Genomic DNA, 15,870 nt, shown 5'->3' on the forward strand with positions numbered 1-15,870 from the left:
TCCAGGTATGTAGCTTAGAAGTAATCTCACTTCTAAGCTAGATAAAGTACAGAGAATACTGAGGAAAGCATGAATGAAGAAAGAAATAAATGAAACAACCTTAAACTTTCTCTCTAAATAGGAATTGTCAACATAACTTACTGAGTATCCTAGGCCCACAATTCAAAACTGTTATTAAAAGTAATTGAAGGTTCTGGCCTATATATCATTAACTGAAAGAAAATGTGTATGGTTCAAATCAGTCAGATTCAAACTCTTTTGACCTCTCTCCCAGTAAGAAATATTACATCATAACCCAGCAAAGCACATATATATGCATAAGTTTCTTGAAATATGATTAACCTTTACTATATGCCCCACACTATGTGGTTTTCTATTCTATGTTACATATTGTTTAAATGCTTGCCATGACCCACTAAATTGCTTTCACAATGCACTCGTTGGTCAGGGTGCATAATCTGAAAAAGACTGTTCCAGATAACAAGACCAGAAATTGCAAAGAAAATATGAGATAGCGACTTGTGTTTCTTTCCTATTAGAGGGGTGCCCATCCTTAAAGATATAGAACAACTATTTGCAACACCAAAACTTTTCTCAAAAAGCGTCTCTGAATCTATGTAAATGTTTGAATGCCAAAATTATAACCACAGATGCTGGAAGAAATAACTTTGCCCTAGAAAATTTTGAAAACTGGAATTCATCTCTACCATGAAAGAACCTTAATATAGGTTCTTTACAGGTAAGATAACATTGCCAGAAATGAGTCCTCAAATAACCTTATGAGTTAATCTTGAAATAAAAGGATTATCCAACTGGACTGTCAAATTATCCTTTTTTTTTCCTTTGGCAATATTAAGTTTAGCTGCTCTGCCTTCCAGTAATTGTCCAACAAGTTCAGTTACTTTCTAAAGCAACTCCTTTAACTGTGATTTTTGTCACAGCATAAAAGAGGATATGAGTCCTGTTAGGTAAGGCAGAAAAGCACCTGTTAATCCAAAAGCTACTTCAAGTAGTTCAGTAGAACACAGCTCTGTTTTATGCCACTAAAAATAGGATGTTTTATGTTACGTTTATTTTTATGTTTTATGCTCCTAAAAATAGGTCAGTTCTCCCAATCCTGAATATCAGTATAAATTCTAATACAGTCTCTAAAGAATCATTAAAAGTCTGGGACCTGTTTTGAGGACATGCAAGTTGGCCCACAGAAGATTTTTAGTGAAATCAACAACTGACAAAAGCTTTAAATTTTTCTTAAACAAGTTCTTTCTTAAAAGAAAAAAAAAATGTAATAAGACTCAACAGTTAAACCTAAAACTGATTATTCTTTGCCAGGATATTGATGGAGAGAGTTGTATACAATGAGCTTGCTTAGGAAGTTTTAAGGGGATATGTAGTCAGAAATTTGGAGGGGTAAAGGGGTTGCCCATTTCATAAATAAGAACAAGCTATAGTTTAATTTACAGTTTAATTAGATTCACCAGGGATTTCTCCCAAGGAGTTAATACTTATGAAAAGAATTTAGAAAGCCCTTTAACCATCATAACTACTCTAAGTAGAATTAGGAACATTCAGAAGTAAAATAACTTCTTCTGGTACCTTCTCCAGCCATAGCAATTAATCTATAAGGCCAGAGAGAATACTGAGATCTGTTAGGTAAAGTTCCTAAGAACACAAAGCATCAGCATTAACATCACTATAGCACCAGTTAAATATGTTCAATTCAAATGTAATTTAGAACCTATATTTGAGGGAGGAGGGCTATGAAATGATGTACCTAATGGCAACCTCTTACAAGTAAAGTAGATGGTGCCAGAAGACTGTCAAAAATTAACAGGTTTGAAATTGGGTTCAACTTAGGTTGAAACCAGCTTACAAACCTTTGGAGCAGAAAACAAGTGTATACCAATGTCAGCTATACCTCAAAAAAAAGAAGTAACTGATAAATAAAATCGAAAGAGAAGTGACAGATAACTACTAACAGTAAAAAGGCAGCAATGCACTTTGGCCACAGAGCTGACATGTAACAATCATTGTTTTTTTTCCTTCATTAAACATTTATCAAGGAACTGTTATTTGTAAGCCACTACTCCTCCAGATAAATAAAAATTTCAGTTTCCTTTGTTTATCAAGAAGCAAGAGGAACAAAGAGACTATAGGTAGAGTCAGAGGCAAGTCTTTGCTTGGAGAGGATGTAAGAAAGCAATTATACTGCAATAAAAAAATTTTTTTTTAAATCCCAGTTATCATCTTAAAATGTAAAAAAGGATTTGGGTCTCCTTAGGTGTTGATTTTGCATCAGATAAATTAGCCTGTTTTCAGAGTTCTCTGTGAGTGAAAACAGGATTGGGATCCACTTTTTAGGTACTGGAACTAATATAAATAAGGAAGAAAGTCCTGAGTCCCCAAGAAGAGCTGACTTCCATCCCTCTTCTCCGTTTCCCTGATGACAACAAATAATTATAAGACCGTAAGTGTAATGAAGAAATAAACAGAAACATAAAAAAAAAAAAACCGAAAAAGAATGAAATACCTGCACTGACACTTTGCTCTGCAAAATCGCCACATGGAAAAGACTATAACTATTATACAAACATTTCAAGCAATACAAAGCTAACTTAAATTTCTGGGAACTTTCTATACAATGATAAAATTATTGTTTAACTTAATTATGTAATGAGTGCTTATCTTACCCAGAACAATATGTCTCCTTTTTATTTGATGTGAAACGCTGTTAAAAGCATCAGATGTGCACTAGTGTTCCATGAAGATGTATTTGATTCCTGACCTTTAATCTAGGAAAAATTTAAGGGAAGGGGTCCTGACATATGATCATGTGCATAGGGACAAACAGCAGCAAAGTAAGAACAATGTATTAATTATTGGGATTTGTCCTTTAATCATCCTCAAGAGATGATTAGAATCTATGAGAAAATAAATGAAAGGAATTATATATATAGTTGAAGTGATGAAGCTTTTAATCTGGAGACTGGAAGCTGTCTGAAATGATCTGTGTTATTTTGTTGTTTAGATCAGTGATTCCTATACTTACAGATGAGTAAATTTTAAGACAAAAATATATTCAAGTAACTGTCATTCAGTCACCCACCTTTTAATCTTAAATAAAGGAGTAAATAGAAAAAAAAAAGAAATAAACTTAAGGAATAAACCTAGGGCAAAAGAGCATCAAAATTTGAATGAGTCCAGAGCCCTCACAAATGTCCTTCAGTCTGTTCTGATGTCATGCAGCAAATGTACACATATTTTAAATACTTTATAACACTAAAAAATATGGAAAATGTATATTCTACAAAGGGCTACGATGATTAATAACAATCAAAATTTTGGTTTTATCAGTGCCCTTAGAAGTTACCTGGTGGCGGGACTTCCCTTGTGGGGCAGTGGTTAAGAATCTGCCTGCCAATGTAGGGGACACAGATTCGAGCCCTGGTCTGGGAAGATCCCACATGCCACAGAACAACTAAGCCCATACGCCACAACTACTGAAGCCTGCGTGACGCAACTACTGAGCCCACGTGCTGCAACTACTGAAACCCATGCGCCTAGAGCCCGTGCTCCACAACAAGAGAAGCCACGGCAATGAGAAGCGCACACACAGCAACAAAGACCCAACGCAGCCAAAAATAAACCAAAATTAAAAATAAAAAAGAAGTTACCTGGTGGCAAATCAGGATCTGTGGGAGCAGCCTGCTGAATTCTTCGGGGTTTTACTGATGACTTTGTGTTCTCAGTAGTACTACGGTTGGTAGAATTAGAACCACAGCTTTCATGGTCATCCTATTTTTATTTTGAAGAAAGAGAAGTATCAGTCACCATTAAAGAATTTTAAAAAGTTTTGTTGCATGTATGCAGGTTACTAAAATGTGGTAAGATAGACTCTTCAGGGTTTTTTTTTTTTAGCTCTAAAAATCTATGTAACCAAAATTTTTCATAATTTGCACTCTTAAACACCATTTTAAAACTAAGTAGTAGTTTAAAATCATAAATTGTCTATTTCTTTAGTTGGTATCAAAAGGAACCACTTGATAATGTCAAAAAAAATTCTTATACATGGTTTTAGCAAAAGAAGACAATTCAAAGGAAGCTTTTAAACATTTTCCATTGGAAAATGCAAAATAAATGGAAAGGGTCTTAATATTCCCCTATTTCTTTATATGTTAAGACCCTTATTATTTTGTGACTTAAATTAAGAAGCCAAGCTGTCTTTTTAATCACCTTTAACAATTAATCTTAATCATCCTCAGAAATCTTAGCATCCTATTTAACACTGTTCACTGAATTGAATATTGTTCAGATTAGATATAAGGTTTAACTGGGTTTTGATATGGATAACATAAAAACTTCAAAAAAATCATACATATTTTTGAAATTTATACAATGCAAATGAGTACTCTTTTCCTGACTTGATTCAACAAACATTTATATAATGCTTTTATGTGTTAATTGCTGGATTTACAAAGGCAAATTAGATATAATATTTGTTCTCAAAGATTTCAGAATCTATTTAAAACATATATAACCAGTCTACAAGAGTACTTTTTTGTTTGTTTTCAAGTAATAGGAACACAAAGAGTCATTCTATTTGGAAGAACTAGAGAGATGAGGCCGTTAAAACTGAGTGTAGAAATGTTTTAGGTTAAGATTGGAGGCTATAGGGGGAAAACTATAAACAGCACATGCAAGAATAATGATTAGTCAAAAAAAGCCACAGTATACAATGTTTAAGATGGGAGAACAATACCAGAAGCTAAAGACGTGGACTAGTTCAGTAAAAATGAGGTCACATTAAGAACCACAGAGGGCCTCCCTGGTGGCGCAGTGGTTGAGAGTCCGCCTGCCGATGCAGGGGATACGGGTTCGTGCCCCGGTCTGGGAGGATCCCATATGCCGCGGAGCGGCTGGGCCCGTGAGCCATGGCCGCTGGGCCTGCGCATCCGGAGCCTGTGCTCCGCAACGGGAGAGGCCACAACAGTGAGAGGCCCGCATACCGCAAAAAGAAAAAAAATTAAAAAAAAAAATAAAAATAAAAAATTAAAAAAAAAAGAACCACAGAGATGCTAACGCTTAAGATTTAGTAATTAGGAGGAGGGTGCCAATAACCAAAGGAAAAAAAAAAAAGACATTTAGTAACTGCAGTAGAGGGACAGGAGTGGAAGAAGTAAAATAGTACTTCAAAGGGTGAATAACAAGTTAAGATGGAAAAAATAAACATAGATTGCTCTTTCAATAAGACGGATATTACAAGGAGGAAATAGATGAGGTAGTAAAACGAGGTAAAAGCATCTGACATCATCTTTTTCCTTTTGGGGGGATAAAAGAGCACATTCTGCTTGAATGAGAGATGCATATGAGGAGGCAGAGATCAAACATCTCTCCAACACAAAGGGAAACAGATGGCGTACTGTGCACCATCAATTCATTAATCAATAATAAAACTATTTCATAATGCTTAAAAGAATCGTGATAAATTTAGTTTTTCTCTTTTATATAGTTGAAGAGAACATTTGAAGAATAAAAAGAAGGATACCCACTAAATTTACCATTCTAATAGCGTACTAGAGGCAAATAAGAACAATGATAGGACCTCCTTTAGGACCCAAAAATTCTTATTCACTACCACACTAAGAGGATTATACAATAATAAAAGATGAATCTTTTACAATATAGCATGGCTTCAGATGCTAGTGTGATATATTAGCAAAAGAAAAAATTTCTGATTGAAACTTCATTACAACAAAAAGTTAAAAATTTACTGTAACAAACAATAAAGGAAATTTTTGCACGCACTTATGTTTAAGTTTATAATAAACAAACTTCACAGCATTTCATTCCACAAAACAGCTTCACTATTCAATCTTTATAATGACATCTTCTGTTATTTTGGGGGATGTTATAGTCTCCAAATACTAAAAGACTACTACTGTGAATAAGACCTTACTGTAATTACTTTAAGTTCAACTTAGATCCTTAAAAATGTCTGTAGTCATACACTTCTGCACAATGTTAACATTAAAAGCACACTATTAATTTTTGAAACATATGGTTGTCTCAAAAGCCCAGAAGTAAAACATATTCATTAAAAAGATGTGAAAAAGTTCCAAGTGAACTGCCAAAACTAGCATAATTATGAAAATATTTAACACTGAAACCATCTGAAATCACATACTGTATATAGATTATAGTGATGTCATAATAAACATTCCAGCCAAAATGCACTAAAACTACTGCAGTCCAATAAATCTGGCATACACGAGATGACAAACATTTTAAAGCAAAAGAAAGAACAAGTTATTTTATTTTTAAAGTTATTAGCAGCAAAAAAGGGTAAAGTGCATAGACGAAGTATGAGTTTTCAAATAGTTTAAAAAAAAGAACTGAATAAAGTTCCCTACAAACTACACATTTTTTTCATTTAGAAGAAAAACAAACTAAATAACTTTATTTGCTTAAACAAAAATTTTAATAAACCTGAAATTTCAGTGTGCCTTAAAAATGGGCATTAATCATGGTACCCATAGGAATATGTACTATGAAACAAACATTACCAAATGTGCAAACATTTCTTTCTTAATTCTGGTTAGGAAATTATGGTTGTATATGTATTATAATTAGAAAATAATCCTTTTGATAATTTTGACTTGTTTTCATTTCAATTACATTTTAATTGCATCAATTAAGTGAGCTTCCATTCAAATCCTGCCCCAACTAAATTAAATTTTAAAAAAATAAAGCAAAACAACAATTATAATATTTACTATTAAAACTGGAATTACTTCCACCATTAGTTTGAGTTCATCATCTGCTTTTAACCAGTATGCATCACTTTGGACTATTACACATTTTAATTCATTGAAAGCCTCTAATTTCTAATGAAAGAAACTCTGTTCTCAAAAATACCAGCTAAAATGTTTTGAGATAATTTTTAACCCCAAACACATTACAGTTATATCTTTCTGATTTAGGATGCAATTTTTCCAAAATGTCTGGTAAGTAGACTTCATGACAAAAGAATGTTGTCTCTTGGGGACCACATAGCTATTTCTGAAAATACTGCCCTTTGCGCCTCATGAAACAAGCAAGAATGTCATTTCCTTACAAAAGTTCCTAACAGAGTGAAAACGTGGCAAACACTGTATGTAAACAGACCCATTACTTTCATAATGACTTGATCATGGGATCATGTTACATACTTTTCACCTGAGCCCTCACAGGGCTAGTCAATTAAAACTGGAAAACCATCAACTCCCAGATGCACCATAGTATGAATAAGGTTGAGGACAAAACTTAAAACAGGTGACTGAATCGTTCGAAGTCCTTGTTTAAAAAGAAAGGTTAAAAGTAAGAGAGAGTTGAAGAAGGAGAAAACGAAAGACAGAAGAAGCAATGTGCCTTATGTTCTTCAGCCTTGTGGCACCAAACTTGGCAAGCAGAGAAGGACTAAGGTTCACCTGGAAGCTCTGGTCACCAAATGCTCCTGAACAGAGTGTGAGGGCCTTGGAAATGAACCGCTACAAAGCCCTTAGAGACATTCACCTCTATCCTCCTCCAGAAGCGGCAAGAGATGCAATAAAGAATCTCTAAAGGTAACTCTACTTCGGAGAGTCAGACAGCCAAGTCAAGTCAGCAACGCAGAGGTACAATTGGAGAGTGAGCCAGAAAAAAACAAAACACTACCTTTTGTGGTAAAAATGGGAATCTCTGGAACCCCTCTACCCTGACAGCAATATTAATAAACTTACTTTTAGCCATAAAAAAAAATGCCAAGCAACTCCAGTAAAAGAGTGTATACCCCCAACCTCTTCACACATCAGCTTAAGCCCACAGAGGAGGCTGCTTCCATCTTCTCTCCCATAAGGGTGAGGATAAGGGACTATGATAGGCTGGGGAAGAAGAAAAGAGAGCTTATGCTCCCTTGCATTCTTTTACTTGAACCTCCCAAATGCAGGAATAGTTAACCTGACAGGCCAAAGCTTAACATACACTAAGATGTATTAGGCTACATTTTAATAATGAAAGAGATCACTGTACTAACTGTAAACACCTGTGTGTGATGGAGCCACTCTTCTATCCCTGAGATCCATGTTACCCAATAACAGGACCAGAGCCATGTTCCCCAGATGATGCAATCACTAGCCATCTCTCCTCTGTCTTCTTTTCACACCCACAGCTAGCCACCTAACCCAGGATACTGCCCAGCTAGAGAACAATCAAACTATGCTGGTTATAATAGCACCATATGTTAGAAAAAATTTGTTCTTCATTTTTGCCTATGACATCCCTTTCCTTCATATCAGTAGGTATATATCATATTGCCAACCTCTCCTTCCCTGTTTTTAAACCACTGGATTGAAGTGGTTAGACCCACCCTTAGATTTGGAAGGTGAAATGGGCAGAAATTAAGGAAGGAGAGAACAAAAGTATATACAGAGGCATTCTGGCCTAAGCCACATTCTACCATCTAATATTTACCAAAATTCACTGGGGGGGACTGGGTGTGTGAACCGATTAATAAAACTGCACTTTGTTTTCTTATATGTATAACTTCCCTCAAGGAACACCTGATTTTTTTTAAAAAGTATGTGTCAGGCATTTTGAGAGAAAATAGGGAGTACAAATAGATGGTACCCTTATTCTGGTAGCTTTACCTACTTGAGGAGCAATACTTACATGCATAAAAAGGTTAAGAGCAATTCAAGTTAGTCAGCTATTACATATGTCACACACACACACAAAAAAAAACCAGTGAAATTTATTGAGCATTTGTATGTGCCAGAACTTTAGGAGGAGAGGAAATTAGGGCTTAAGAGGTTCTAAGGTCAAAAAGATATGAAGTAAAAGAGCTGGGATGAATGCCCAGATACATCTGATAGAACAGCCCCTCGCATTATTACTGATGAAAGACAGGAAAGCAGAGAGAAAGGGAAGAAAGAAGAACAGCAGGCAGAGAGGAAAAGAGACACACAGAAAAACCCATTTTTTAATGGCACTTTCCAATGGGTCATGTGCTACTGACATTACATTCACATCTCTTAATTCTCTAAACACTCTATGAAGTAGACACTATTCCCCATAAAAGAAGATCGCCATTTAAAGATGAGGACACGAGGCATAAAGAGATTAAATGGGTCAAAATCACACTGCTACTAAATGGCACAATCCTACCTACATTGCTCTATTGCCCCCAGATGAGAGAAGGCCAACTAAACAGAGTACTAAGTGCCATATATTCTGAGAAGGGAGAGATCACAGTGAGCTACAGTAGTCAGGAAAACATCACAAAGGACATGGTTTGAAAAGACTGGGCCCTGCAAAAAAAAAAGAGGGAGGTTGGGGCTTCCCTGGTGGCGCAGTGGTTGAGAGTCCGCCTGCCGATGCAGGGGACAAGGGTTCGTGCCCCGGTCCGGGAAGATCCCACATGCCGCGGAGCGGCTAAGCCCGTGAGCCATGGACGCTGAGCCTGCGAGTCCGGAGCCTGTGCTCCGCAACAGGAGAGGCCACAACAGTGAGGCCCGCGTACCTCAAAAAAAAAAAAAAAAAAAAAGAGGAGGTTGAACAAAAAAAAAGGAGGAAAGAAGAAAGCACATGTGTCACTGAAAAGAGAATAAGTAGTCCAATTTAGGTAAAATAGAGAGAAATGAAATATTAGGCTGTAAAAAGAAGCCAGAGCAAATGGTCTCTAACATGAGTATCAGTCCAAAAAATTTAAAGCTTTATTCTACATACTGACGAGCCAATGAAACTTATGAGTAGGAGATTAACAAGATAAAGTACTTCAGGAAGAAGAATCTTCTGGTAATGTGATGAAAAGCAAAAGGAGAGATACTATTAATAGGTTTTCATAAAATTTTAGAAATTAAATGATACAGGAAGTAGAAATGATAATTTTTTTAATGCTAGCACCTCAAACTCAGTGTTAAAACAAAACTCATAAACTCCACAACAGACTCTGTTCCTTTCCCCTAACCCCCATTCCTGAAAAAACAAAAAAAACCTGTCCTTTACATCCTAATTCAGTCAATGTAGCCACCATTTTCTCAGTCTCCTAAGACTCTTTATATCTGCTCTAATTTTGCAAAATGACGCTATAATGAGCTTTTAAAACTTCAAGGTAGAAAGAGAGACGCTTGACCTTGAATTGTACTGGACAGACTCTAAGCTCCAGACTACCCAAAAATAACCAATTGACTTTTTTAATCTAATTTTTAAAGTAAAATAGCAGATTCAATTTTAGATATGTGGCATCTCCAGTGAAGGCACTTCACACCAACATATATATCCACAAGGGAACCAAACATCTACTAGTAAAGATCAAAACAGTAATCAAAGATTTGGGACTCATTCAAATACAAGTGATATTTGAAGTTACCATATTTCCAATAAAAAAGAAAGGTAAGGATTTATGCTTCTGAAAATATGGAAGACTAGATAATAGGAAACACTGGATGGGGGTAATGCTAACAATAAAGTAAAAAAAGAAAATTTTAGCTTGGCTCAAGGTGCAAAAACTGGCAAAGGCAGGTAGGAAATAAAGAGGACTGAAACTGGTCTATGTAAGGCAGGAGATCATTACCAGGCTCAACACCTGAAATCAGTAATGTAGTGAAACTCCAACTCTTCAAGGAGGCTGAAAAGAGCAACTGCCAACTACTGCCCAGAACTTCATATGAAGCTGCACTGCAAGGGAGTCAGAAGGATAAAACCTTGCAAATGAGAATTGAGACAAGTAACTCTACATCACCCCATATCAACACTGCAGGAGCCCTGAACTGCCAAGATGAGAACTGGTTCTAGACTAGAGACCAGAGGAAGTAACTGGTCTACTAGACTAGAAGGGATGAGCAAAAAAAAGGAAAGGTTGAGAAAGAAAAGATGGTAAAATAAAGACACAGTGATCTCCTATTCAAAATTATCTTACAAACGACTATGCTTTGCCAATATAGCTAAAGAAATCAATGCAATTCAGTGACAATAAAATTAATCTTCTGAAACATGCTGAAAAGATTTTTAAATAAATGTATTAAGATACTCACAGAGAGATATGAATGAATAAATACCAAAATACACACACAACACATAAAGACAGTGGGGGGCTTCCCTGGTGGCACAGTGGTTGAGAATCCGCCTGCCGATGCAGGGGACACGGGTTCATGCCCCAGTCCGGGAAGACCCCACATGTCACGGAGCGGCTGGGCCCGTGAGCCATGGCCGCTGAGCCTGCGCATCCAGAGCCTGTGCTCCGCAACGGGAGAGGCCACAACAGTGAGAGGCCTGCATATCACAAAAAAAAAAAAAAAAAAAGACAGTGGGGAGACTGCCCCTCCTTCAGCATGATTTATTATAGAATTATAAAAATTTAATCAACCAAAAAAAAAAAGAAGGAAGAGAGTCCAGAAACAGATCCAGATAGATATGAATACTTGAAATACCATAGAAGTGGCATTATAAATCAGTGGAAAAGAGAGACCACTAAAATGGTACAGGGAGAACTGGTTAGCCACATTCCCACTTCACACTACACGTGAAAACAAACACACAAATACACACACATACACACATATGCTAATTTAATTTCTAATCATTCATTATTAACTTTTTTTTCAGGAAGATTCCATTTATTGAAGTGCTCAAATTATTTGGTTATTACTTAAAGTATCTGGTAATTTAACACTAAATAAAGATCAACCTTTCTAAATCATACTTTTCAACATAAATATAAATATACACCATAACTATACTGTCCACATTGAAAACATCAACTCCTTCCTTAACATATATGTCTGTGGGCTCTCTAAATTTAGTAACCACCAACATACAAATTCCTATCATAATAATCAATCTAGAAAAGGCGATTTTTTTATTTTCTGCTTTTAATTTTAATGAAATTAAATGTCAATTTTAAAATGATCACATACTTTAAAACAGAGTAGACAACCTTTTTCTGTAAAAAGCCAGATATATTTTAGGCTTCAAAGCCATACAGACTCTGACCCAGCTACTCAATTCTGTCACTGCCCTCTGAAACATGAAAACAGCCACAGACAGGGATTGCACTGAATATGTAAATTGCCTTGGTTAGTATGGTCATTTTAACAATATTAATTCTTCCAAACCATGAGGACAGTATATCTTGCCATTTGTGTCATCTTTAATTTCTTTCATCAATGCCATATAGCTTTCAGAGTATAACTCTTTTACCTCCTTGGTTAGATTTATTCCTAGGTATTTTATTCCTTTTCGCACGACTGTAAGTGGGTTTCTTTTCTTCATTTCTATGATAGTTCATTATTAGTCTACAGAAACAAACAGGTTTTTGTATATTAAATTTGTAACCTGCAACTTTACTGAATTCATTTATTAGTTCTAATAACTGTTTGCTGGACTCTTTAGAATTCTTTATCTATAATATGTCACCTGCAAACAGTGACAGGTTTATTTCTTCCTTTCCAATTTTGATTCCTTTTATTTCTTTTTCTTGTCTGATTACTATGGCTTGAACTTCCAATACTATGTTGAATAAAAGTGATGACAGTGGGCATCTTTGTCTTTTTCCTGATCTTAGAGGAAATGATTTCAGCTTTTCACCACTGAGTATGGTGTTGGCTGTGGGTATGTCATATATGGCCTTTATTATGTTGAGGTACTCCCTCTATACCCATTTTGTCGAGCGCTTTTACCATTAATGAATGTTGAATTTTGTCAAAACTTTTTTCTGTATCTACTGAAATGATCATATGGTCTTTATTCTTCAATTTGTTAATGTGATGTGTCACGCTGATGGACTTGTGGATATCACACCATCCTTGCATCCCTGAGATAAATACAACTTGATCATGTTGTGTGATCCTTTTAATGTATTGTTGAATTTGGTTGGCTAATATTTTGTTGGGGATTTTGCATCCACGTTCATCAGTGACACTGGGACAAAAGTTTTTTTGTGTGTGTCTTTCGGTGCAATCCCTATCAAAATACCAATAGCATTTTTCACAGAACTAGAATAAATAATTCTAAAATTTGTATGGAAACACAAAAAACCTCGAATAGCCAAAACAGTCTTGAGAGGGAAGAACAAAGCTGGAGGTATCATACTCCCCGGTTTCAAACTATACTGCAAAGCTTCAGTAGTCCAAACAGTATGGTGCTGGCACAGAAAACAGACACTTAGGTCAATGGAATAGAGAGCACAAAAATAAACCCACACTGGGGCTTCCCTGGTGGTGCAGTGGTTGAGAGTCCGCCTGCCGATGCAGGGGACACGGGTTCGTGCCCCGGTCTGGGAGGATCCCACATGCCGCAGAGCGGCTGGGCCCATGAGCCATGGCCGCTGAGCCTGCGCATCCAGAGCCTGTGCTCCACAACGGGAGAGGCCACAACAGTGAGAGGCCCACGTACCGCAAAAAAAAACAAAAACAAAAACAAACAAATAAAAAATAAACCCACACTTATATGGTCAATTAATCTATGACACAGGAGTCAAGACTATAAAATCGGGAAAAGCAGCCTCTTCATCAACATCAGTAATCATCAGGGAAAAGTAAATCAAAACTACAATGAGATAGCACCTCATACCTGTCAAAATGACTATCATCAAAAAGACAACAGGGCTTCCCTGGTGGCGCAACGGTTGAGAGTCCGCCTGCCGATGCAGGGGATACGGGTTCGTGCCCCGGTCCGGGAAGATCCCACATGCTGCGGAGCGGCTGAGCCCGTGAGCCATGGCCGCTGAGCCTGCGCATCCGGAGCCTGTGCTCCGCAACGGGAGAGGCCACAACAGTGAGAGGCCCGTGTACCGCAAAAAAAAAAAAAAAAAAAAAAAAAAAGACAACAAGTAACAAGTGTTGGTGAGGATGTGGAGAAAAGGGAGTCCTTGTGAACTGTTGATGGGATTGTAAATTGGTGCAGTCACAATGTAAAACAGTATGGAGGTTCCACAAAAAATCAAAAATAAAACTACCATATAATCTAGCAATTTCAATACTGAGTATTTGCCTGAAGGAAACAAAAACACTAATTTGAAAAGATACATGCACCCCAATATTAACTGGAGCATTATGCACAATGGCCAAGATATGGAAGCAACCTAAATATCTATCGATAGATGAATGGATAAAGAAGATGTGGTGTGTGTGTGTATATACACACATACACACACACACACACACACACACAGTGGAATATTACTCAGCCATTTAAAAAAATGAAATCTTGCCACTTGCAATAACATGGATGGATCTAGAGTGTATGACACAAGTGAAATAAGTCAGACAAAGAAAACAAATACCACATGATCTCACTTATACGTGGAATCTAAAAAACAAAACAAAACCTAAACAGACTCATAGATACTGAGAACAAATGGGTGGTTGCCAAAGGGGAGGAAGGAGAGGGGTTGGGCAAAATAGGTGAAGGGGATTAAGAGGTACAAACCCCCAGTTATAAAATAAATAAGCCATGGGGATGTAATATGCAGCATAAAGAATATAGTCAATAGTTCTGTAATAACTTTGTATGGGGACAGATCAACACTAAACTTATAGTGATAATCATTTCCTAATGTATACAATTATCAAATCACTGTGTAGTACACCTGAAACTAACATAATGTTGTATGTCAACTATATTTCGATAAAAAATAAATAAAATGAAATAAAACAGCCACAGACAATACTTAGCTGTGTTTCAAAAAACACTTACTTATAAAAACAGGCAGTAGGCCCATGGGCCATAGTTTCATGACTCCCGCTTTAAAACATTTGCCTTAATAAAAATGTACAGGATAAACAATTATTCAACCTGAAATTGCTCTGCAACCCAGTTTTATAAGGCAAAAAACATCAGACCACAAATATATCTAAATTACAAGGGAATCTTATAAAATAGCCCAGGGGGAAAAGCATAAAATTTTTGCTTGGCTATAGTACTGCCAAGAAGACAAGGCATTTCTACTGTTATCCCTTTAACTAATTTCTAATGAAACAATAAAGCTTTAATAAGAGAAAGGAAAGTAATTTTCAGTAAGAAAATAGGCTGAAGAAGATTCTACAGACCCGAGGAAAAGAAAAATATAACATTTTCGAAAAAAATATATATATCAAAACAGCACATTCTAAACATATGCAAAAGTAAAAGTTAAAATTTGGCCAACATGATAAAGAAAATAAGATCTAAAACTAACTTGGGGAAAAAGATACATAAGTTTGGGGAAAAAACTAGAAACATCTTCTAATCATATATAAATCCAAAAAAAGAGAAACCCAGGAGCATTCAGTACACAAGAAGAAAAGAATACATTTCATGATAAATTTTCAGTAAAACACAGTAGAATTTTCTCAATAGTACTATGAATACGTCTCAACAATACTAATGAAGCCAATTGAGATTTTAAATAATTGAAGTAAAGGTTAAAAGAATTAAATTATACACTATAACAATAGTAAGAATTTTAAAATTTAGTAATAGCTAAGTATTCACATTATAATGATTCATTTCACTTTTGCTATGAAGGGGACTTTGGCTGTAGAGCTATAGTATAAGTGTGCTGTTTTAAAAAAAAAAAAAAAGGAAAAAAACCTCAAGAGCCATGATGTTTACTATATCTCTGTTTAAATAAGAAACACTTGTTTATTTTGTAGTTGAAATCCCCTAACATCTATTCTATACTTGAGTGTCCACTCATATTCACAGATACTTTAAACAATAGTTAAGAAAAGATCTAAATACTTTAACTGTTATAAGACAACAATATATTCTTATCTATTAAGAAATTAAAATTTATATATAAAATAAACTTATTTTTCAGAAAACATACTCTTTAACAGTTTAAAGTTTGTCTCATTCAAAAATAAGAAAAGAATA

The 15,870-nt window shown here is 35.8% G+C and overlaps 1 protein-coding gene across 9 annotated transcripts in view; it reads right to left on the reverse strand.

Moving 5' to 3' along the window:
- VPS13B (vacuolar protein sorting 13 homolog B) overlaps positions 1–15,870 on the reverse strand; it is a 791,361-nt gene that overhangs the window by 745,225 nt on the left and 30,266 nt on the right. For all 9 annotated transcript variants that reach the window (XM_082600778.1, XM_082600779.1, XM_082600780.1 and 6 more), the window contains one exon: positions 3,675–3,795. In XM_082600778.1, the coding sequence (XP_082456904.1) occupies positions 3,675–3,795 (121 nt within the window). The remainder of the gene's footprint in view (positions 1–3,674; positions 3,796–15,870) is intronic.

The sequence above is a fragment of the Mesoplodon mirus genome (assembly GCF_964341445.2).
Source record: "Mesoplodon mirus genome assembly, chromosome: 16".
Classification (NCBI taxonomy): domain Eukaryota; kingdom Metazoa; phylum Chordata; class Mammalia; order Artiodactyla; family Ziphiidae; genus Mesoplodon; species Mesoplodon mirus.